The sequence below is a fragment of the Patella vulgata genome, chromosome 7, assembly GCF_932274485.2.
Source record: "Patella vulgata chromosome 7, xgPatVulg1.2, whole genome shotgun sequence".
In the NCBI taxonomy this organism is placed as follows: domain Eukaryota; kingdom Metazoa; phylum Mollusca; class Gastropoda; family Patellidae; genus Patella; species Patella vulgata.
In genome coordinates this window covers 47,762,456-47,789,325 of record NC_065885.2, presented here as the reverse complement: position 1 = coordinate 47,789,325, position 26,870 = coordinate 47,762,456, and the positions used below count along the sequence as shown (strand labels likewise).

At 36.5% G+C, this 26,870-nt stretch overlaps 1 protein-coding gene across 2 annotated transcripts in view; it reads right to left on the bottom strand.

The window, feature by feature from the left end:
• Positions 1-12,598: 12,598 nt before the first annotated feature.
• The window catches only part of LOC126828342 (ubiquitin carboxyl-terminal hydrolase 4), an 89,873-nt gene continuing 75,601 nt past the window's right edge, over positions 12,599-26,870 (bottom strand). For both annotated transcript variants that reach the window (XM_050558044.1, XM_050558045.2), the window contains exons 21-22: positions 18,823-18,911; positions 12,599-17,620 (exon numbers count right to left, since the gene is read on the bottom strand). In XM_050558044.1, coding sequence (XP_050414001.1) covers positions 17,423-17,620; positions 18,823-18,911 — 287 coding nt within the window. In that variant the 3' untranslated portion in view covers positions 12,599-17,422. The remainder of the gene's footprint in view (positions 17,621-18,822; positions 18,912-26,870) is intronic.

The following is a 26,870-nucleotide window of genomic DNA, read 5'->3' as shown; positions in this document are numbered from 1 at the left end:
ACGGGCATAGGCGACAGTGATATACAACCATAATTCCATGTGGTGTATAAAAAGATATATTCGGATTTATCCATATACCTGAAGCAACGGCCCAAGAAATCCCTCTCTGGCCATTGCTGGATTGGCTTCTGATACTTGAGCTTTTAAGCGAGTTTGTCTATTCTTCCCGCTCAATCAAATCTATCCCAAGTACAGCAACATGACCACCCTTCGTTTAATCTAGGTCTTCCCTAAAACTTTAGACAGAAATTTAAGGTATTAAAAACGGTGAAAGTATGTTCGTCATTGTTTACATCGTTTTCGATTTGATAGCCTCGTTTGTCACGCAATTAGTTTTTCTGCAATATTCTGCTATGCACTGGTTAATTGGGCATAATAAAATCGTGAGTCATGACGTAACATTATGTAAACATATTTGGTCCAATTTGGAGCTCTGTTTTAAGCATAATGCTTTTGTAACGCAGTTAGCTATTGGTTGTCAATCGGACTGTTGACCAGTCATAATTTGGAACATAAATTTGCCTTCCTTAAAGCAGTGTTTCGTGGGATTAGGTATAACATAAACCCCATTTCTCTCTCTCGAATGTTTTAGGTATGGAGATAAAGATATAATCATTATGGTAATTTGAAGATTGTAGGAGCTGGAGCAGCAGTGGCTCAGTGATTAAGAAAGGTTAATATTTTGCTGGACTTTGAGCCCGATAGTTCATATAGTTAGGGATGCATAGTTGCAAGTATTGTGTAAGAACTTTAAAATACATGTATTAACACACACAAACAATATATAGTAAATAAAACATTTATTATATAATCAGTTTCAAATAACAAACAGGTCTTTTATAAAAAATAATAATGATGTGGTTGTTGGGTTTGAAATGGTGCAGAAACCTTCAAATTTATTCAAAACAAAATAGCTTGTAACGACTCCTTAAACGCTCTAGTAGGAGTAGGAATTCATGGTATAAAAAAACATTATTCAACAGGAAAAATTTACTATTCCAAATTTTAGATGTGTTATTAACATGTTTACCTTTAAAAGCACAAACAATTTATATGGAATACATTCACTGATTTGATAGCACGTTTCAACAAGTCTTCTATTTTTGATGAAGGAGTCATTAAACACTATTAAGATCGCAATATCTAAATAAACAAGTCCAAACCATAGTATAACTTATTATTCATATAAACATACAAATTTGTATAGCTATTGAAACTAATGACTATATTCCAGTATATATTATTATGTTTATCATGTCTACAGTAATGATGTGGAAATAGATTTAGGATTGAAATAATGTCAAACAGTATTATATCAATCCGATATATATCATCTAATTACAGTTAAATACAAATAAACAGGCAACCACTTGTATTTGTATATTTAGTTTTAAAGTATATATTTATTTATTTTAATCTATTAAATAAATTCAGATAATTCTACACCAGTTAAAATACGTCTGTATTGTAAAGATTTCAAGTTATTTTATTTCTTACTTTCATTCATATAACTCAATATACTGAATTTTCTTAAAAACTTTTTTTTTACATGTTTTTTCTACATAAAGTGCAACCAGATAATTTAAGCTGAATTATATGGTTCTTGTGAATAGGAAAACATACTTATTGATCTACAAGATTTAATGTTTGTTTAAACTATATCATTAAGTGTCTATATAATCTACATGTACTGTTACACTTACTTTCTAATCCATGAATTTTGAGCTGAATAATATTCATAGTCTAAATGAAATAAAAAAAACTTTTATTGAAAGACTCAAAAGTTTAGTCCTCATTGGCCACATATAGTATGGGGTTACATTATTAGTTCTGTTTACTATTATTGAACCCATCAATGTTTGAGTACCTGCACATACCAACATATATATATATATATATACATCGTAATAAGGTGCTTACATAGTTCTTTGAACAATATGTCAATAAATAAAATAAGAAGGAAAGTAAGCCACTCAAAATGAGCTAATATTATGTACTATAAACACAAGTCTTTACTCAGTAAAGATTATACAACATTCATACCAATATCTTATTAACACTTTATACAGTACTTACCAATAGAAACACAATTTACATTAATACATCTAGCAAGCAAAGTAGTCCTTCAATAAACATTTGTAACCCAAAAAGAAAGACAAGAAAAGGATGACAACAAAAATTGTGACCTCTAGAGTGTCCAAAAGCGAAAAACATGATTTTTCGTACAATCAGGGGCCATAATCCATGAAGTTAAGGTCCGATACATGCCAATATTGAAAGGAACCAAGATCTTAGGGAGATAAACCTATATTTCAAATTTCATCAAAATCGGATAGAAATTGTGATCTGTAGAGTGTCCTCAAACAAAATGTGAAAGGACGGTAATTATCAGAAATTGTTGAAAATCAATAGGATTCTTTGTCTCATGACCAATAATACTGTGTATCGGATAGTAACTTTAGCCTCTAGAGCGGCCACAAGATTTTTCAAAGTAATCAAGGGCCATAACTCTGGCAGTAATTATAGGAAATCGTTGAAAATCAATAGGATTCATTGTCTGATGACCGTACACACTGTGTATAAATTTAAAGTCAATCGGATATAACTTTAGCCTCGAAAGCATCCACAAATTTTTTCAAAGGGATCAGGGGCCATAACTCTGGCAGTAATTTTTATCCGATTTTGATGAACTTGAAATGCATGTTTATAACCCAAAGATCTTGGTTCCTTTCGGTATTCGTGTATATTGGATCGTAATTTCCTGAATTTCTTGACTAGTCGAAAAATCGCGTTTTTAGCTAGTGGTCCCTCTAGAGGTCACAATTATTATCCGATTTTAAAAAAAAACCTTCGAATATATCGCCATTATGCCGTAATGATGGTTGAGTTCGAATTTCGTGAAAATTAGAAAAAAAAATGCAGAACAAAATGGCCGCAAATAGTGTTAACATATGGTATATCAAGGTTGTGGACACTCTAGAGGTCACAATTTTTATCCGATTTTGATGAAACTTTAAATTGATGTTTATATTACAAAGATAATCGCACATATCCGAACGTAACTTCCTGGATTATGGCCCCTGATTGTTCGAAAAATCGCATGTGGACTCGCTAGAAGTCACAATTTGTATCCAATTTTTAAAACCGTTAAATTATATCACCGTTACACATCAATGAAGGTTCAGTTCAAATTTCGTAAAAATCTGACCGAAACTGTCAGACAAAATGGCCGATCCTTGTACGCAAATAGTGTAAAAATATGTAATACCAAGGTTGTGGACACTCTAGGAAGTCTCAATTTGTATCCGATTTTAATGAAACTTGAAAAATGTATATTTATAATCTAAAGATCGTGGTTCCTTTTGATATTTGCGCATATCAGACCGTAACTTCCTGGATTTTGGTCCCTCTAGTGGACACAATTTTTTTCCAATTTTAAAAACCGTTTAGATATATCACCATTCCACCCAATCGGATTAAAATACAGATCTATATTTCGTTTCGTTTTTTATACGTCCACATTCATAATGTGAACGTATTATGCCGTCGCCCCTGTCTGTGTGTGTGTGTGTGTGTATGTATGTATGTGTGTGTGTGTGTGTGTGTGTGTGTGTGTCTGTGGTTCGCCTACAGGGCGCAATTCTTCATGGATTTTCTTCAAACTTGGTATACTTATTCCTTATACCCCAAGGAAGATCCCTATTGTTTTTGGTGCATGCCCGACCCCCCGCGGCAGAGCCACGCCCATTTCTAGTATTTGTTTGTTTGTCGTCTACAGGCCACATTTCTTAACTAATAATCTTGAAACTTTGCATACACATTCTTTGTACCCTAAGGAACATCCCTATCGTTTGGGGTGCATGCCCAACCCCCAGGGGCAGAGCCACGCCCATTTTCTTTTCGTGTGTCTTTGTGTCGCCTACAGGGCGCAATTCTTACTGGATTTTCTTCAAACTTGGTATACTTATTCCTTATACCCCAAGGAAGATCCCTATTGTTTTTGGTGCATGCCCGACCCCCAGGGGCAGAGCCACGCCCATTTCTAGTATTTGTTTGTTTGTCGTCTACAGGCCACATTTCTTAACTTATAATCTTGCATACACATTCTTTGTACCCTAAGGAACATCCCTATCGTTTGGGGTACATGCCCAACCCCCAGGGGCAGAGCCACGCCCATTTCCCATTTTCTTTTCGTGTGTCTTTGTGTCGCCTACAGGGCGCAATTCTTACTGGATTTTCTTCAAACTTGGTATACTTATTCCTTATACCCCAAGGAAGATCCCTATTGTTTTTGGTGCATGCCCGACCCCCAGGGGCAGAGCCACGCCCATTTCTAGTATTTGTTTGTTTGTCGTCTACAGGCCACATTTCTTAACTTATAATCTTGCATACACATTCTTTGTACCCTAAGGAACATCCCTATCGTTTGGGGTACATGCCCAACCCCCAGGGGCAGAGCCACACTTTATATACTTATTCTTTGTACCCTAAGGAACATTTATTAATAAGTTATACTCTAAGGACAGGAACTATTGATGTTGATGCACGACCCTCAACGCTAAACAAACCAAAAGCCTAGCCTTCTTGACAAAGTACCTTGTCAATCAAAGCAGAATTGGAATGTGGACGTATATTGTAGCGTTAGCGTTATGTTTTATACTTTCGATGGCCTACACTACATGCAGATCTGACCGGTTGTAGCGATAGGTCGCGTCAGAGGTCATACGACCGGCTTTTGACCCTATGACTGCAGACAGTTGATTAACCAATCAGCATTGACGTTACTAGTGGATTACCAACAATTCCGTGCAAAATACGCCTAAAGCTCGCCGTAACAGACCATTTCATTGGCTAATAGCTCACATCATTCAGAACACGTCAATGTTAACAACTCTTCCTAGTGTAGTAAAGACAAGTAAAATGAAATTTTGAACTATAAAAAACAAAACAAAATAGGATTTGTGTTTTAACCAGATTGCATTCAACCATAATGAAGGTTGAATTTGAATTTCGTGAAAATCGAAATGAAACTGCCCGACAAAATGGCCGCTCTTTGTACGCAAATTGTGTATAAGTATGTAATACAAAGGCTATAGACCCTCTAGAGGTCACAATTAAAACATATCTTTATATTCCAAAAATCTCAGCCCCTTTTGATATTTGCGCATTTCAGAGCATAACTTTCTGGATTATGGCCACTGATTGTACAAAAAATCGTTTTTGTTTTTAGGTTGTTCTCTATCCATCTCTTGCAAAATGTGGGCGTGTCCTGCCTGGCAGCCGCTGGTTTATACTTTGGATGGCCTACACTACATGAAGATCTGACAAGTTATAGTGGTAGTTCACGTCAGGGGTCAAACGCATAAAAAGGCCAAGAACTCGCCGTAACAGACCGTTTTATTGGCTAATTCCCCACATCAAGTAGAACGCCTGTTATATAACTACTCTTTCAGATCCTAGTGTAGTAAAGACAAGTAAAACGAGATTTTAAACTATAAAAACGAAACGAAATACAGATTGCTTTCAGAAATACCCTGAGGATGATTTTTTGTTTAAAATGGTTCTCCATTTGTTATGTTCCCGGTTTAACCGGAAGTTTTTGAACATGTTTGGCTTCCATAATTTGCAATGTCGATAATTTGCTAATTTTCCAGGTTTTGTACTGGAGAAAATATTTACTTGATTAGGTCATGACAGCAGTTGCGTGATTTATGTGCTGCCGCCTTAGTATGGCGGTGAACAGGTTTGGATTTGCCGCCCCAAACCTTGTTCCTTGGCAACTGCACACAGAAAAGATTTGAATAAAATTGAATTCCCGTTCTTCCAGGAACTAATTATTGGCTGCATTTGCCATATCTGTACGGTTATGCAAAATTTATAAATTGTTGAATAATATATCTGTGACCATAAAATGCCAATACTATTCGTATTTTAAAAAGTATTTAAAAAACTTCAAATACCATGTCTTGTGTAAAATCTGTCTTGCGATAACGAACGATTCAGCGGAACGCGCGGTCAAGGTTCTCCCTTGTCAGTGATGCAGGACGGAGGGGCTGACAAGGAAAGCTGTCTAGTCGTTCGGATGGGACGAAAAACCGAGGTCCCGTGTACACATTGGCGTGCACGTAAAAGATCCCTTGGCAGTTGGAATTCGATATAAGAGTAGGCCGTAGTGCCGCTGTCCGGGCAAAATTTCCCTCATAGCACACTGTATGGCGTATGCCCGTCTTCATTAGCCCAGGTTAGGAGCAGAACAGTAGGACGTTAAACTCCATTTCATTTCATTTCATTTCATTTCTATATTACCTTAGCGCCACAAAAACTGAGGACCACTATCAAAATGTGATCGGACACTAAATCCTAACCTACGAAAAAAAAAGAAAACAGTGCGGACTAGTAAACTTACCAGTTACTCAGCAAGTAAAACTCTTATGCCATAATGGTATTTATTTATTTTCCTTTCTATATTGTTAAATACGGTACTGTTAATTTTCAGTACAGACAGTAATAAGCCTGGACATATAGAAGTTTTCATATTTTATGTTGGCTGACTATTTAGGAATAGTTTTATAAAATCCACACTTATGCATTTAAAATGCATTTAAATATAATTTTTTTGTCAATTTCCTTTGGTTATTGATGATATGTGACATATAGTTGGTCAAAATCTGAAAATTTCATGTGGAAACACCGAAAATTTTAAAAGTCAATGTTGACCCAGAAGATATCCAATTCCAATGACATTTTTACATAATTATTTTTTCAGCATGTCTCATAATAAAATCTCCCAACCAATGCGAACTTTTGATATTGGGGCGACTGATGCGGCCTACAAGATCTCTTTTTTCAGCAAATTTAACATTTTTAAATTGTTTTTCAGGAAATGTCGATTTCAAGTTTCCCGCAGCAGTGAAAATGCCTTCGGAAACCCACGCAGCAGAAGATGTCGGAATTTTTGCCACTGGTCCAATGTCTCATTTATTTCACGGTGTCCATAATCAAAATTATATTGCTCATGTCATGGCATATGCTTCTTGTGTTGGTAGTAATAAAAAACATTGTGATAAATCAAGAAATACTGGCATCGATATAAATATAGATAATTCCTTGATAGGGTATCTAATATTACATTACTTACATCAATTCCTGATTAACATAAATCCCTAATATATACATACAATTTATTAAACTATAAATACACACTACAGAGTAATGTAAACAGAATATTTTTGTTTCTTTGTATAATCCAAATACAGATTCACGTAGATAAAGTTATCCATGGTTATTTATTTTTATACGCCCACATTTCAGTGTGGGTGGACTATGTCGTTACCCTGTCTGTCCATCCGTCAACAATTGGATTGTGAACGCGATAGGGGCTAGAGGCTTTGACGGATTCATTTCAAATTTTAAGGTGAATGCGAAAAATCGTGGTCATCAGAGGACCAGCCCTATCGATTTTTAGCGTTCCGCAAAACCCCCTTTTCCGAAAACGTTTTGAACGCGATAGAGCATTAGTTTCCGACGGATTCTTTTCAAATTTGTTGTGAAACATTGTGGTCATGAGAGGACGAACCCTATTGATATTCAGCGTTCTATGACTTTCCGTTCCAGAGTTATCCCCCCATCGCCAAAAAGCTTGTGAACGCGATAGTGGCTACATTTTTTTAACGAATATTCTTTTCGGTTTTAGTTCCAGAGTTATCCCCCCCATCGCCAAAAAGCTTGTGAACGCGATAGTGGCTACATTTTTTTAACGAATATTCTTTTCGGTTTTAGTTGTAGGTATTGAGAGTTGCTCTCAAACAACCATCCTTGAATTTTTGATTAAGTTCAAGGATCCACATCTTCAATAGATGGCTTGATCTCTCTGTAACTCCGTACATCTTATCAAGCCCTTCCCGTAATACCCTGCATATTTCGGCACTAATTTCGATTGGCTACTGACCCAGCTGGGGAATCTGCCAGATTCCTCGATCATCTCGAATACCAAGTCTTGCGCTTTACAACTAAAATGTCTGTGATAATCGAGTGGGAAAGATCAGGGTTCGTCCAATGTCTAAGTTTCCGTGGAGGTCGCCATGTTTGATTTGGGTATGTTTGAGTACCTCTGATTGGACGCCATCGTCAACGCATCTGCGTTTAAGGGAGATAACATAGCTATAAGTTCGGGAATTGCGGACGAGGCTAGCAACGTCTAGACTCTAGATTTTGTAAAACTCGCGGTCATTGCTTCAGGAACATGACAGATCCATAGCCTCGATAGTTCCTACACAGCTTCGCGTTTATTGGCATTGCTCTACAAATTTCAGTCATTTCCTTCACTATGACTGTTTCTGATAATATGGACATAATACCGGGTTTGTGATTTTTTAAAAATACAACGTAATTATAACACTTAATTAAGCATATCTTTTTATATGGGAATTGACATCTCGTTTCGTGTAAACTTTACTAATAGACCAGGAGGTAATGGCAAAATAATATGGTCATCAGTTACAAAAGGTTTGCCCCCCCCCCCCCAAAAAAAAAATAATAAAATAAAATAAATAAAATGTAGTGGGTGTCCATACACGTATAATTAATTGGTGAGACTGGGCACTGCTGGGACATACAGTCACAGCAGCACCTTAAAGTACACCTCACGTGGGCCAAATGTTTGGTCATAAAGTACATTATGGCTGAAACGTTTTAATTAGAAGCAAAGGTATCCATAGCTGGAGTAAATATTTCACAACTCTAACCTAAATTTCCGGGACTTTCCCCATGTCAGACCACGCCCAATATCTCCTCACGGGACTAATAATATGGTCATCAGTTATATGGTTGAAACTTAACAGAAACAAAGATCCATACATGTACTTGTAAATATATTTTTCAAACATCTATCCAAAAAGTCAGATAGCTCTAAGTCTGTTTGATTACGCCCTAATAATGGGACTTTTATATGATGTCATCAGTTACATGGGTCATGGGTGAAACATACCAAAACACAGGTCCATACTTGTAAAATATAATTTTCAAAAATCTAACCAAAATCTTGGGGCTTTCCCCAAGTCTATCCGACCACGCTCTAAAAATGGGGCTTTTAGTGAGGTTATCAATTACATGGCTGAAACCTAATATAAATACGGATCAGTGCATGGACAGTGTGTTTTTCGAAAATCTAACCATAAATGTTGGGGTCTTTCCTCAAGTCAGAGTGACCTTTATAACTTAGCCCACCCCACCCCCTCTATATAAAGCTTATAATTATGTAATATCAATAATATCTTTTTTGAACCGCAGCAGGATTTAAAATATTAACACAAAAGTAGAACAAATACTTGAATTACTCATGGAACGCTGAATATCGATATGATCCGTCCTCCCATGACCTCAATGCTTCAAGCTATGGAATCCATTGTCTCCACAAGGTTTTCGGCAAAGGGGATAATTCCTGAACGGACAGTCGCAGAATACTAAAAATCAATATGGTTTGTCCAATTTGAAAAACATCCGTTAAAATCTACAAGGTTTTGTGAAAAGGAGGATACCCCCGGAACGGAAGGTTTGTACTGAGGTGATCACATTGCTTCCCACCAAATTTGAAAAACAGCTGTTAAGACCTATAGCCTCTATTGCATTCGCAAGTTATCGGATAGGGGGGGGGGGGTTACTTCTGGAACGGAAAGTTTGTACTCACGTGATTACAATGCTTCCCACCAAATTTGAAATACATCTATTATAATTTTAGTCGTTTGAGGGTTCACAAGGTTCACCAAACTGAAACAAGGGCCTTAACCCAGTAAGTAATGTACAGAAATTCTAGATGTTTTTTTCATTTTGCTAATTCAAATAATGCATATAAATTTCATATATACTCTTCAAAAAAAGTAGGGGATATTGAAATGCATATACCTTTGCAGGTTGTGATATGATAAATAATCATGGACACTTGACATGCTTTGAGAGTATGTTCACAGATGAAGGACTTATCGCCCCAACAGAACCACTGAGCTGCACATGAGACACGCAATAGCACCATACACGTGGGAGGGGGTCATTCTCAAATTTGATGAAAACTGCCGCGTGCAGGTTTATCTATCCATGTTTGCTTTCCTATCGGTTCTTGCATAAGATTTACTGTTTAGCGTATCTTTGCTTTAGTGTGTTACGTTTAATTTGATCGAGAGGCGTGTTCGTCGACGTCAACGTCAACGGACAACACTGCAAGAATTGGCCGTGGCACGGCAAGAGGAGTGGGTCAGATTGCCCCAAATCGTGATTGGACGGTTGATTAGGAGCATGCCACAACGAATTGCTGAATGTCTGAGGATTGGTGGAGCAATTACTCATTATTAAGACAAAAATCAAAAACGTTCATTTTCACTTTTGACGGTGTATCTCTTTGCGAGTGAAATGGGGCCGTCCAATAAGTCGCCCATATGAACTGTTTATGTTCATGTGTAGGCAATTGGCCTGTTATTAACAAACACTGGTTACCTCTAATAAAAACTCCAGTGCATTTTCGCAGTTCTGTATGGTTTCTGAATACCACCTACTTTTTTTGAAGAGTATATATAACTTTTGTCATTTGAACGTTCACAGGGTTCAACAAAGTAAACAATGACCATAACTCTAGAAGTAATTGACAGAAATTGCTGAAATTCAAAAGGCTTCTTCGCTTTACTAATTCAAATGAAGCATAGAAATTCCATACAGATCGGATGATAACTGGTGTCGTTAGAGCGTTTACAAGGTGCAACAAAGTTAGACAAGGGCCATAATTCCAAAAGAAATTAACAGAAATTGCTGAAATTCAAAAGGATTCTTTGTTTCACTAATTTAAATGATGCATTTACATTTCATAGAAATCAGATGATAGCTTTCGTCATTCGAGCGTTCATAAGGTCCAACAAAGTGAAACAAGAGCCATATTACACTATTAGTTCTTCAGGTTCTTGATGCCAACACTGGTTTAACTTCATATATCCATCCCAACATATAATGTACAAGACTCCTTAGTTAATGATTCCTTAGTTAATGACGTCTTAGTAAGTTTGAGTGAGCCCTGGTGTTAACTTAGGCGCTCTGGCCTGGACTCTGACCAACTATACTAACTCAAGTTATCGGCTTGGGATCTATGTGGTCCCAACTTAACTTCTTAACCAACTGATCTCTTCTTTATACCCTTGGCCCTTGTCAGATGTCAAGATGATTACACAGCTGGCTATTACGTAATACTAGATTAGCCTTCTGTACAAATTACTTTACAAGACAACAGACATTACATGAAAATGAATCAACTATCTGTCATAAGTGACAGCTAGCATGATATGGATATTAATTTTAATGCCGCTTTCATGTGTCTAAGGTGGCAAATGATTTACCTTTCCCATATCCCCTATTGTGTAACATTATAAATATAACTCCAAAAGAAATTAACGGAAATTGCTGAAATTCAATAGGATTCTCCGATTCACTAATTTAAATGATGCATATGAATTTCATACAGATCGGATGATGACTTGTCGTTAGAGCGTTCACAATGTTCAACAAAGTGAAACAGGGGCCTTACTCAGACGTAATAAACAGAAATTGCTGAAATTAAATTGGCTTCTTGGTTTAACTAAAATGATGCATATAAATTTTATAGAGATCGGATAACTTTTTTTCAAATTGAAACAAGGGCCATAACTCCAGAAAAAAATTAAAGGAAATTGTTGACATTAAATAGGATTCTTCATCTCACTGATGTAAACAAAATATATTAATTTCAAAACAATCAGATGATGAATGTATTCTGTAGAGTGTTCACAAGATATTGTGGACAACGGGCATAGGCGACAGTGATATACAACCATAATTCCATGTGGTGTATAAAAAGATATATTCGGATTTATCCATATACCTGAAGCAACGGCCCAAGAAATCCCTCTCTGGCCATTGCTGGATTGGCTTCTGATACTTGAGCTTTTAAGCGAGTTTGTCTATTCTTCCCGCTCAATCAAATCTATCCCAAGTACAGCAACATGACCACCCTTCGTTTAATCTAGGTCTTCCCTAAAACTTTAGACAGAAATTTAAGGTATTAAAAACGGTGAAAGTATGTTCGTCATTGTTTACATCGTTTTCGATTTGATAGCCTCGTTTGTCACGCAATTAGTTTTTCTGCAATATTCTGCTATGCACTGGTTAATTGGGCATAATAAAATCGTGAGTCATGACGTAACATTATGTAAACATATTTGGTCCAATTTGGAGCTCTGTTTTAAGCATAATGCTTTTGTAACGCAGTTAGCTATTGGTTGTCAATCGGACTGTTGACCAGTCATAATTTGGAACATAAATTTGCCTTCCTTAAAGCAGTGTTTCGTGGGATTAGGTATAACATAAACCCCATTTCTCTCTCTCGAATGTTTTAGGTATGGAGATAAAGATATAATCATTATGGTAATTTGAAGATTGTAGGAGCTGGAGCAGCAGTGGCTCAGTGATTAAGAAAGGTTAATATTTTGCTGGACTTTGAGCCCGATAGTTCATATAGTTAGGGATGCATAGTTGCAAGTATTGTGTAAGAACTTTAAAATACATGTATTAACACACACAAACAATATATAGTTAATAAAACATTTATTATATAATCAGTTTCAAATAACAAACAGGTCTTTTATAAAAAATAATAATGATGTGGTTGTTGGGTTTGAAATGGTGCAGAAACCTTCAAATTTATTCAAAACAAAATAGCTTGTAACGACTCCTTAAACGCTCTAGTAGGAGTAGGAATTCATGGTATAAAAAAACATTATTCAACAGGAAAAATTTACTATTCCAAATTTTAGATGTGTTATTAACATGTTTACCTTTAAAAGCACAAACAATTTATATGGAATACATTCACTGATTTGATAGCACGTTTCAACAAGTCTTCTATTTTTGATGAAGGAGTCATTAAACACTATTAAGATCGCAATATCTAAATAAACAAGTCCAAACCATAGTATAACTTATTATTCATATAAACATACAAATTTGTATAGCTATTGAAACTAATGACTATATTCCAGTATATATTATTATGTTTATCATGTCTACAGTAATGATGTGGAAATAGATTTAGGATTGAAATAATGTCAAACAGTATTATATCAATCCGATATATATCATCTAATTACAGTTAAATACAAATAAACAGGCAACCACTTGTATTTGTATATTTAGTTTTAAAGTATATATTTATTTATTTTAATCTATTAAATAAATTCAGATAATTCTACACCAGTTAAAATACGTCTGTATTGTAAAGATTTCAAGTTATTTTATTTCTTACTTTCATTCATATAACTCAATATACTGAATTTTCTTAAAAACTTTTTTTTTACATGTTTTTTCTACATAAAGTGCAACCAGATAATTTAAGCTGAATTATATGGTTCTTGTGAATAGGAAAACATACTTATTGATCTACAAGATTTAATGTTTGTTTAAACTATATCATTAAGTGTCTATATAATCTACATGTACTGTTACACTTACTTTCTAATCCATGAATTTTGAGCTGAATAATATTCATAGTCTAAATGAAATAAAAAAAACTTTTATTGAAAGACTCAAAAGTTTAGTCCTCATTGGCCACATATAGTATGGGGTTACATTATTAGTTCTGTTTACTATTATTGAACCCATCAATGTTTGAGTACCTGCACATACCAACATATATATATATATATATACATCGTAATAAGGTGCTTACATAGTTCTTTGAACAATATGTCAATAAATAAAATAAGAAGGAAAGTAAGCCACTCAAAATGAGCTAATATTATGTACTATAAACACAAGTCTTTACTCAGTAAAGATTATACAACATTCATACCAATATCTTATTAACACTTTATACAGTACTTACCAATAGAAACACAATTTACATTAATACATCTAGCAAGCAAAGTAGTCCTTCAATAAACATTTGTAACCCAAAAAGAAAGACAAGAAAAGGATGACAACAAAAATTGTGACCTCTAGAGTGTCCAAAAGCGAAAAACATGATTTTTCGTACAATCAGGGGCCATAATCCATGAAGTTAAGGTCCGATACATGCCAATATTGAAAGGAACCAAGATCTTAGGGAGATAAACCTATATTTCAAATTTCATCAAAATCGGATAGAAATTGTGATCTGTAGAGTGTCCTCAAACAAAATGTGAAAGGACGGTAATTATCAGAAATTGTTGAAAATCAATAGGATTCTTTGTCTCATGACCAATAATACTGTGTATCGGATAGTAACTTTAGCCTCTAGAGCGGCCACAAGATTTTTCAAAGTAATCAAGGGCCATAACTCTGGCAGTAATTATAGGAAATCGTTGAAAATCAATAGGATTCATTGTCTGATGACCGTACACACTGTGTATAAATTTAAAGTCAATCGGATATAACTTTAGCCTCGAAAGCATCCACAAATTTTTTCAAAGGGATCAGGGGCCATAACTCTGGCAGTAATTCTAAGAAATCTTTGTCTGATGACCTTAAACACGTGTATATAAATTTAAAGTCAATTGGATATTAACTTAGCCTATATAGCGTCTTCAAGAGTTTTCAAAGTGATCAAGGGCCGTAACTCTGGCAGTAATTATTGCAAATCTGTGAAAATTAATATGCTTCTTCGTCTCATTATCTAAAACACTGTGTATGAATTTAAAGTCAATCGGCTATTAACTTTAACCTCTAGAGCGTACACAAGATTTTTCAAAGTGATCAAGGGCAGTAACTCTGGCAGTAATTATTGGAAATCAGCGAAAATCAATAGGCTTCTTGTCTCATGACCTTAAAAACTGTGTATAAATTTAAAGCGATCAAGGGCCATAACTCCAGTAGTAATTATTGGAAATCGGTGAAAATCAATAGGCTTCGTCTCATGACCTTAAACACTGTGTATAAATTTAAAGTCAATCGGATATTAACTTTAACTCTAAAGCGTCCACAAGATATTACAAAGTGATCAAGTGCCATAACTCTGGCAGCAATTATCGGAAATCATTGAAAATCAATAGCCTTTTTTGGTCTCATGGCCTTAAAAGCTGCATATAAATTTGAAGTCGGATATTAACTTTAGCCTCTAAAGCGTCCACAAGATATTTCAAAGTCATCAAGGGCGGAAGGGGGCGACAACAATATTTGACCACATTTCAATGTGGGCGTATATAAATGGTTGATAAGGATTACAATAATTTGTTATATTGTTTGCTGATCTCGAGAACAATTTTATATAATTTACAGGATATAATAATGCCAGGAAATCTGTGTAAGTAATAATAATTATCTTCTAGTCATTAAAGATGAGATAGTGAGTGTCCTCCAACTAAGAATTTTATAAACCAAGACTAATAATCCTGACCAAGATATACATGTACAGTAGAATCTGTAGGAGCAGCCACTCCTATTCAGCGACATCTCCTTGTAAACGGTCACGATTATTTTGTTTTATTAAATGATAAACCCTGATCATTGTTTTCACACGTAACGAAACATTATGTGATACTGATTGAATGAACTAAGAGTATCATCAAAGTCGAGTTTTGTCAAGATCATCTAGCATCTATTTTCCATTGCGACTTTGTTGCCAAACATAAGTTTTAGCACCTTGTATATTACATACAGAGTTACACCCCCCGACTCGGTAACAAATTCAGCGATGGTCTTTTGGACGTGCTTTTTTGATAAAATAAAATCAATAAATGGATTTTCTTCACAAAAATGGATAAATATTATCAAATACATCAAAATGGTAGACAGTAGTATCAATGTTGGTACAAAATGACAGGTTTAGAGACGTTATATTAGAGATTTGAGTCAATGAATTTCAAGCAAGTTTCAACGACAGCCAAATTTAACGATACAAGTATTGATGTTTGCTCCAAATGCATCAAAGCGTAAAATTTACTTAATGTCAGCACTAACAAACACTGAGATTTTATTAAGAGGTCACTCCTGTTAAGCGGTCAGTCATAAAAATTTCCTACAAGCTGAGTGGCTGCTTAATACAGATTATACTTTAGTATTTTTCATACTCCTTAGTTGTTCACACAGGTTAAGATTTGCATGCTATTCTTTAAGCCTTGATCATCTTAAAGGATAAGTCCCAGATTTTCAAGTGTACCTCTCCCAAGCTCCATTAATAAAAGTAGGTTTGATTATGTAAATCAAATGTCAAAATATAAAGAAATGGCAAATTCATCATGTGTGAAAGTTTCAATTTAAAATATAGATTTGATTAACAGAGTTACACAATTTATTTAGGCAATTCCACTTTACATTGTTTTGATTATGTTGAGGATATAACACAACACAGTTCTATAGATTACATTGTTCAATGGATTACATTATGATTTGAACACTGTAACTTCTACAGGTACTTACTTGTATAGCATGGAGTTTGGGGAATTTTGACATTCTACACGGATACAGTAAGAATATAATTGCAAAAATCATAGATCTCACATAAAATCAACCAGTTTGATTCACTCAAATATATCAGGGATAGCTACTTTAATGTCAAAATATATTTGTTTTTCATACTTATTATGCAAGAGCTAAATCTGCCTATTGCAGGTCTTTCTTTAGGCCTGAAATGTTATATAAACTATTAAATGAAACATTTATTAACATGACAAGACCATAATCAACTCACGATGCCATCTGAAAGGTCTGGTTTTCATTATATTGGAATCTGTTCTACCGTTCAACAGCCATTGATGATTAAATGCAAAAATGGATCATCAAGACTTTTTTTTATTTTCGTCACAAAATGAGATTTCTCAGCTTTGGCTACTTTGAGTGAAGTTATTTAACTGAAACTGTAAATATTCCTGTTACATTATCTATTATTTAACTATTATAGTGGGAACTGTCAACTCTCTATATAATCTTCCATAATGTATCTTTAATGTACCTCCAATAACATAACTAATTTCAACAATATTAATATCATGACATACATAACTGATTTGCTGTACTATTAGAGCATCTGAATCAGTTTTAACTTAAATGATACCTATACGGCCCACATCATGCATATTTCAAGACTTTCAAAAGAGCCAGCTCGTTTAAATTTATATTGCACTTGTAAAACACACAAGTTGAATAATTGCATTGTCATAAAACTTCTACTTTCAAAGGATTTTTGCTCGAGATCAAGCTTTGTACCAAATTTATTACATGATGATAAATGGTTGATACAATGAAATTATTATTTTCTGCCAGTATATTGAAATACAACTGCTGCTTGCTGAATATATTATCTCATACACCTCACATCACGCCATTACTTTCCAAAAATATATTCAGAGTACTAGTAGTCACAAACACACAGATTTTATATGGGTTGTTTGCACAGAAGAGGTGTCAAATTATGAATAAATTGTCCTAAACATCACATTTATCAGTTGGTATCCATATCATCATTATGATTTATACCGTTACTATTTACACCATTAGTTGTTCCAGCTGCTGCTCCATTTAACATATTACAATCTGATGCACCACTTGTAGCTGTTGAAGGGGCGTTTGATGGTTTAGATATATACTGTGATGATGTTACACCACGTTTCTGATACACCAATACATAAGCTGCTTTAGACTGAAATATACAAATAACCAACATTGTAAAATCATTAGTAACAACAATTAATACATTAGACTGGCCTTAAAAATATCTTTGTTCGCCTAACCCGATCGACAAGTGACTATTCCCATGAAATTATCTTCCTCAATTTCTGTGGAGCTTCGTTTAAATAATGACAACAATATTTTCAATGAAGACAAAATCCACATGATCGTTATAAACGTGTTGAAGGAATTTCCCACTTCAATTTCATGGCAAATCGTGCCTCACTAAAAATCCTGATGTCATCGGGACCTACTGATTTGTGAAACAAAGAGGTTTTTAAGGTCAGCCTTATAAACAAGGAAACTGATACTAACCCTATATTTAGATTATAGAATATTATTTAACGGGTGAGTAAAAGCTGTTAGATATATAATAGATATCTTATTGAGAATTAACCAGCGGTTGCCAGGCAAGATACGCCCACATTTTGCAAGAGATGGATAGAGAACAAGCTAAAAAAAAACAAAAACAAGCCAACAGTGAGGCTGATGTCCTATGCCGAAATCCGAAAATAAATAGATGACACATATTAATTAATCACACATTTTATTTTTTTCAATAAGTAACAAGCAGTTAAACTATACACTAAGTTTCATCATGCTCTATCAGATAGAATCAAGATTATCTTGTCCCAAAGAATCGACCAATGAAATTGATTAGCTCTGGTTAGTCAAGACATTCACCTAATGAACATCTACATCAAGTTTAAACATTCTACCTCAATTAAAAGCAGAGTTGTTATGTTCCAAAGTCTTGACCAATCAAATTCCTTATTGCTCCTTAGCCTAAGCAGAAAATTCTCACCATCGAACTTAGTCAAGGTAATGATATAATGAATCTATATTCGGAGTTTCATTGCTCTCACTTTATTATAATCAAAGTTATAATGCCCCAAAGCATCAACCAATCAGACTGCTTATCTCTGCTTACTGTAAGCAGACAATGTTCATCATCAAACTCCATTAAGGCATTCACCTAATGAATGGCTACACCAATTCTGCCTCAATTAAAAGGAGAGTTTATTGTGTTCCAAAAGGAGAGTTATTGTGACCCATCAAATTGCTTATCGCTCTGCTTACCCTCAGCAGAAAATGTTCATAATCGAACTTGGTCAAGGTATTGATGTAATAAAGCTATTTCAATGTGGGCGTATAAAAACAAAAAGTACTTACCACCACTTGATCATCTGAGGATTGTGATACACTAGAATCGTCAAAATAATACCAATCATTTGTTGTTTTATTTAAACCATAGGCCGTATCTACAAATGCAGATATTATACTTTACATTATAAATATAGGTTGCCAGACAACGAAACATGCGCCCACAGCAACTAAGTCGTCAGAGCAGTCAAGAAGGGTTGTCACATATTTTTTTTTATTTTTCTGTAATGAAAGCATTTACAAAATCTGATTATGAGTAACAACCCATAAGGTTTGTCTCATGACCCTAAACACAAGATATTTCAAAGTGATCAAGGGGCATAACTCTGGCAGTGATTATTGTAAATCGTTAAAAATCAATAGGATTATTCGTGTCATGACTCTAAAATGTCCACAAGATTTTTTAAAGTGATAAGGGTCACAACTCAGGCAGTAATTATCAGAAATTGTTGAAAATGAAAACGATTCTTCGTCTCGGGACCTTTAACACTGTGTACAAATTTAAAGTCAATTGGATATTAACTTTTCTGTCCAGAGAGCCCACAAGATATTTCAAAGTGATCAAGGCCCATAACTCTGGCAGTATTTATTACAAATTGTTGAAAATGAATATGATTCCGGGGCTCAAAATTCACGAGAGCCATTGTGGCCATTGCTGTCGTAAGCCTAGCAATGGCCTTCGATAGCTTTTACATCAAGGGCCAAAAATTGCTGTCGTAAATTGCGGAAAAAAAATCGATAAAAATACGAGAGCCATTGGCCGTAGAATTACCCTAAATGGCCGTCGATGGCACCTATATCGGAAGCCAAAATAAACTAAAAAGTTCACGTATGATATGCAATTTCCCGTAAAACTTGGCTGATCTAATGACCTCCCACGATTAATTTTATATTATGCATGGCTGTTCGTAGTTTACCCCCCTCCACAGATGCCTGTAACACCTAACAGTCTTATTATACAAGACTATGATAAGCAGACGTTAGTCAAGTCTTTTGCGATAAACAAGGCTACGGTTCAAGAAAGTGCTTGATAATCAGGCCTTCATCGGTAACCATGGACAGAGAGTCTTACGAGGAGCCATCCTGCATGCGTGCAGGGTGTATGCTACAGAATTATGATGTCCAAACCGAAATGGTTTTGCGACCAAGACAGGTCGAAGACTACACTGTTTGGTTATTTTTCATTTTGTCGTGAAAAAGGCAATGATGCCTCGTCTAGTTCCGATGACGAAGGCGATGGAACAGAGCCAATGTCGCCAGATAAAAACACGGGTTCAAGTTTAACAAAACGAATGATCAGGGTGAAAACTTTTAATGGATGGGGCATTGACTTTGTTAATGTAGTGGAGGAACAGAACAGACTCGCGAAAAAAATCATTTGTAAAGTTTGCGAAGAATTTCCGGAAGAGGCGAAAAAGAGTTATCATAGTGGTCAAGCACAATTAGCTGATGTTTTGGCTTACATTAATGGAACAAGTCACATAAAAAAATTGAGTGTCCTGCGTCACGGTAAATCCAAAGGTCATCTAAGGGCATTAGCAGCCAAAGAAGCCACCAACAACAACGCACTTCTTAAAGCCGTGAAAATTATTTGAAACCGCTTATTTTGTTACTCACGAACTTATAAACCTTGAAAAAAAACATGGGGTAGATCTTGGAGAAACGTATTCAAATCCTGTGGCATATTCAAATTTTGTGAACAAAATTGGTGAATCAATGGTATCAAATGTGACAGATGTAATTAACCAGAGGCTGCCAGGCAGGATACGCCCACATTTCCGAGAGGTGGATAGAGAACAAGCTAAAAAGTAAGCGATTTTTCGTACAATCAGGGGCCATAATTCAGGAAGTTACGGTCAGATATGCCCGAATATCAAAAGGAACCGAGATCTTTGGGTTATAAACTTACATATCAAGTTTCAACAAAATCGGATAAAAACTGTGAGCTCTATAGGGTCCACAACCTTGATATATTATATTTTTATGCCATTTTGGGACGATTTTCATGAAATTCGAACTCGTCCTTCCTTAGGGTGTAACAGTGATATAATATTTCGGTTTTTTAAATCGGATAAAAATTATGACCTCTATAGGGTCCACAAGCCAAAAACGTGATTTTTCGTACAATCAGGGGCCATAATTCAGAAAGTTACGGTCCGATATGCGCGAATATCGAAAAGAACCGGGATCTTTGGGTAATAAACTTACATTTGTAGTTTCAACAAGCCAACAGTGAGGCTGATGTCCCCCGCCGAAAAGGAAAATAATTAGAGGACACATATAAATTTATCACAAATTATCTTTTACAAAGTATTGAACAATCAAACAGTATATCTTTACTTATAGTCTAACAATCAAAGTAGGAGAGTTATTGTTTTCCAAAGTCTCGACCAATCAAATTGCGTATCGCTCTGCTTACCCTGAGCAGAAAATGCTCATTATCAAACTTAGTCAAGGTATTACTGTAATGAAACTATACACCAAGTTTCATCAATCTCACTTAATTAGAACTAAAGTTATCGTGTCCCAAAGCATCAACCAATCAAATTGCTTATCTCTGCTTACCCTAAGCGGAAAATGCTCATCTTCGAACTCCATCAAGGCATTGACCTAATCAACACATACACCAAGTTTGAACATTCTAGCTCAATTAGGAAGAGAGTTATCGTGCCCCAAAGTATCAACCAATCAAATTGCTTATCTCTGCTTACCCTAAGCGGAAAATGCTCATCTTCGAACTCCATCAAGGCATTGACCTAATAAACACATACACCAAGTTTGAACATTCTAGCTCAATTAAAAGTTATCGTGTCCCAAAGCATCAACCAATCAAATTGCTTATCTCTGCTTACCCTAAGCGGAAAATGCTCATCTTCGAACTCCATCAAGGCATTGACCTAATCAACACATACACCAAGTTTGAACATTCTAGCCCAATTAGGAAGAGAGTTATCGTGTCCCAAAGCATCAACCAATCAAATTGCTTATCTCTGCTTACCCTAAGCGGAAAATGCTCATCTTCGAACTCCATCAAGGCATTGACCTAATAAACACATACACCAAGTTTGAACATTCTATACTATTCAAAAAAAGTAGGGGATATTTGATTTTTAAGTGTTATTAAAGTCACCTAATGAAACTGACGAAGAAACAAATGACAAAATGAAATGAAGTTCAAATTCATCGATTTATTCCAAATGATCGTTAGACTAAGTAAGGCACAGACTGACCATTATAAGGGTAAAATGATACCCGGGGTCAAACAGCAAAGTTACCACAGCATCACAACCAAGTCAGTAACGGGTAAATCCTCCTCTGTTTGCCAAACAAGCATTGATCCGACGTGGCATACTCCTAATGAGACGTCTTAGGTCATTTTGGTCCAGATTGTCCCATTCCTGTTGCAACGCAGCAGCAAGTTCTTGGACATTGGCAGGACGTTGTTGACGTTGACGTAACCTCTGTCCAAGCATGTCCCAGACATGCTTGATGGGGGAGAGGTCGGGACTCTGTGCTGGCCAAGGTAATGTGGTGATGTTCTGTTGTTGGAGGTAACCTGTAACGATCCTGGCCCTGTGACATCTTGCGTTGTCATCCTGGAAGATGAAACGGCGGCCATGACGTCGTGCGAACGGCACAACATGGACTGCCAAGATGTTGTCCCGGTAGTACTGGCCTGTAACACGCCCTGCAACAACATGTAAAGCCGTTCTTCCAGCAACAGTGATGCCTCCCCACACCATAACAGAACCACCCCCAAATCGATCATGTCTGATGACGTTAACGTCTTGGAAGCGCTCGTTTCGACGACGCCACACCCTCCTACGTCTGTCCAAAAAATCAACAGTGAACCTTGACTCATCTGAAAAAATCACATTGCTCCAGCGTCGATTATCCCAGTGTTGACGATCCCTACACCAACGACGTCTTGCCTGAATGTGATGATCTCTCAAACAAGGGATCACGCGAGGACGTCGGGCGCGAAGGTGACCCCTATGCAGTCGATTCCGAATCGTCTGGCCACTCACTCTCACACCAGTGTCTGTTTGAAGACGAGCGCTGATCTGATTTGCTGTGATGACACGATTTCTCAAGGCCAAGGTACGGATAAATCGATCCTGGGCTTGAGTTGTCGCCCTTGGTCGACCTGAGCGTGGTCTGTCCTGTACAGATTGTGTATCACGGTATCTGGACCATAGCCTGCTTATGACAGACTGAGAAACATTCATCGTCCGCGCCACAACCGCCTGTGTTGTGCCGATCTGTAGAATGCCAAGGGCACGTAACCTTTCATTTTGGGTAAGCCGACGCATATCAAAATTTGTTTTCTGGTCACTAAAACAATTAAACTGATGTTTCCACCCTGGAATTCAATGCCACAATGACTGTAACATTCAAAGTCAGAGTCGTGCAAATCTTGGGTTGGACCCCCATGATGATCCCAAGCATCACCTGCATTCCATGCGGTAGCTATTGGTGCGTTTGGGCGTCACATGTAACTGGAAATGTTTCTTCTGTTAGGTTCTATAGTGACTTTTTTCGTAGTCATTTGCATATTTTAGTATTATGACCCCAAAATCAAATATCCCCTACTTTTTTTGAATAGTATAGCTCAATTAGGAAGAGAGTTATTGTGTCCCAAAAAGTGTGACGGACAGACAGACGGACGGACAGACGGACAGACAGACGGACGAACCCATTTTAATAGTCCCCTGCTTTCTTCGAAAGGCGGGGGACAACAAAATCGGATAAAAATTGTGACCTCTATAGGATCCACAACCTTGATATACCATATTTTTACGCCATTTTGTCTGTCAATTTTGGGCCGATTTTCACGAAATTCGAACTCAGCCGTCTTTAGGGTGTAACGGTGATATAATACGTTTTTTTAAATCAGATAAAAATTATGACCTCTATGGGGTCCACAAGCTAAAAGCGTGATTTTTCGTACAATCAGGGGCCATAATTCAGGAAGTTACGGTCTGATATACGCGAATATCGAAAGGAACTGAGATCTTTAGGTTATAAACTTACATTTCAAGTTTCAACAAAATTGGATACAAATTGTGACCTCTATAGGGTCCACAAGCTAAAAACGTGATTTTTCGTACCAACAAGGGCCATAATCCATGAAGTTTTGATCTGATACATGCCAATATCGAAAGCAGCCCAGATCTTTTGGAGATAAACCTATATTTCAAGTTTCGTCAAAATCGGATAAGAATTCTGACCTGTAGAGTGTCCACAAACAATTGTGGACAGAGAGGGGCGACGACAATATTCGTCCTCATGAAAATGTGGGCATATAAAAAGTGACAGTATTAGTGCCTGAACTAATGTTTGAGCAACAGCTGTCGTGATGAAGTGGCGAATGTATCTGATACGGGTATATCAAAGAAACATATACGGTCCATTTCATCAATGTGTGTTTCCATAATAAGTGTTGACTCAAGGAAAACACTAAGGGTTTTCACTATTTTCAGTCTAAGAGAAGTTGATCATTGAATAACCGAATGTTGTATTGTTGTATTCTTTTATGTTATTTTCCGTAATTTATTAGAGGTTCCAACTAACATAGCTTCAGTTTTTTCATCATTCAATTTTAGACTGTTGTATGTCATCCAGGACTTAATGGACTTTGAACATGCTGCTGTACGATTTAAGGATTCTTTAATTTGAGTGTGGTTGAAAACGTCAATTAGTTGTGTGTCATCAATGTAGGAGTAATGCCGGATACAATGTTGGTCAGTAATGATACCAAGGGGTGTAGTGTATAGTACAAATAATGCAGGACCAAGCTCTGATCCCTGTGGCACCTCACAGGACAATGTGACATCATCTCATTTTTTTGTTGAACATAACGGACTTGGTTCTATTTCTAAGATATGACAAAAACCAGGCTAGAGGTGTACCGGATATCTTAAAATTTCTGTGCAGGTGATTCAAAAGCACATTAGAATCCAGTGATTCTTTATTATAGTAGTTGCTTTACAATAGCTTGTTTCAGTATGTCAGGAAATACTCTGGTTGCCAGACTAGAATTTGTAAACGTCATTATTATTGGAAGTAAAACATCCAGGTATTCAAGCAGAAGTCTGGTTGGAATTGGGTCTAAAGATCATGTAGATTTCTTTGATGATTTGATGATATTCTTGATATCATTTTCACTGAAGGGCTCAAAGTGTGAGAGTGGTTCACAAGCAGGTTCTACAATATTTATAAGGATATAGTTTATAATAGATAAAAGGATATTGCAATTAGTCTAGTCTGGGCAGATTGAGAGCTCGAACAAGAGAATGAGCCGTGTCCTTAGATATGAGGTGACGGATGTTTCTGATAGACTGAAGGTGGAAAAAGCAAGTTTTACAGATATAATCAATTTAAAGGACAATATTGGTGCCAGTCATTATCACATATGTGATAGAACTGGTTAAATACATTCCAAATATAATTTTAACAGAGAGATTACTGCTACGATAGCTGAGTAATACAGGATTTGCGAATCGGAAGTGACGAACGCCAAAGGAAAACACGGGACATACCTCTATATAACTGGCTGAAGTGCCGACTGATAGCAGATACATGGGCGAATTTCTGCTCACTAATAATTCCTTCGAAGACCAAAAGTTGTTATATGGGACTGTAAGAGGATAGCTGACAATTCAATACAGTAATTGAATGTCATTAGATAAGAGAACACGAGAAAAATAGAAATAGTCCGTACATTCCCTTGTTTATATTCATTCTATAGGGGAGAGCGGGGCTAGTTCGCACCATTTTTAATGAAACCAACATATCTCGATAACTTTTGAAGCTACGTTACCGTAGGCCAGTGATTCCCAACCAGTGTGCCGTGAGATCTTCCTATGTGTGCCGTTTAGTTTGAGCCATACTATGTGTCTATGACTAGTCTGTGGCTACAGTTGTATGCCATCTATGATTTGCCATGTTTTTTATTTTGCAAAAAAATCAAATATTTTTCATATATATTAAGTCGGGTGTGTCGCTGTTTTTTCATGTGTTTCAAGGTGTGCCATTGGCACAAAAAGGTTGAGAACCACTGCCGCAGACCATACTAGATTAAAGACAGTGGAGTTGGCTAATTTACGACATACATTAAATAGTTTTATTGACAGGCGTATCCAAGTAATTTCATCTCAAAGTCACCATGTCCGAATGGGCGAAGATCAAGCCTCGGCTGTATGACAGTAAGTGATATTTACCTACGCCTATACAATTGCGATGCGGCACCGGTTTACTTATGCCCCCGTCAGACCGGGGTGGCATCCTTACTGCGCTGCTGCAACTGTACAGCGACCAGGGAATGCCCAAAGTCACCGGTAAACTTGAACACAATGCGAGAAAATGTCCCCCAAAAAATTACACACTTGAAAAAATCCGCAGCTTTCCAGGTCAGATGGCAGAACCTTGGCGTTTGCTTTAAACATGCTCAAAATAAACGCGGTGACTCGGCGATCATTGGGGACCATGGTGACTACAACACAATAGCTGGCGTTTCCACTACGCTTATGGTGATCTAAAACTATTTTCCATCGCCGTAGCAGCGAAGTAAGGACGCTACCCCGGTCTGAAGGGGGTATTATTAGGAATTAAAACTTGCCGCTTTTAGAAAGAAGTTCTCAAAACTGCGTCGTTCGAAGCGTATGTAGACTTTTCAGTTCAAACTGGTTCGTGTCTAAAGGAAATAGGATAAACTTGAAAGAAAAACAGCTTCAGACTTTAAAATCTTTATATGGTAAAACATTCTTTAAATGCGTCGTCATGGGCAACAGCGTTGGTAATCAGGGACTTGAAAGTAGTCCCAATGGCGGACTTCGTCATACAGCCGAGGCTAGATGTAGGGTACTGGAATCTGCTGAGGTTTGGCCGAGTGGGCGCGAGATATGAATGGGGTCGGACTAACCCCGCTTTCCCCTACCTTATAAAAACATGGTAATGCACGGACTTTTTTTCTGTTTTTCTTTCGTGTTCTCTTATCTACTGGCAGTCAATTCTTTTTATAAATTGTTAGATATCCTCTCACAGTCTCACACAAC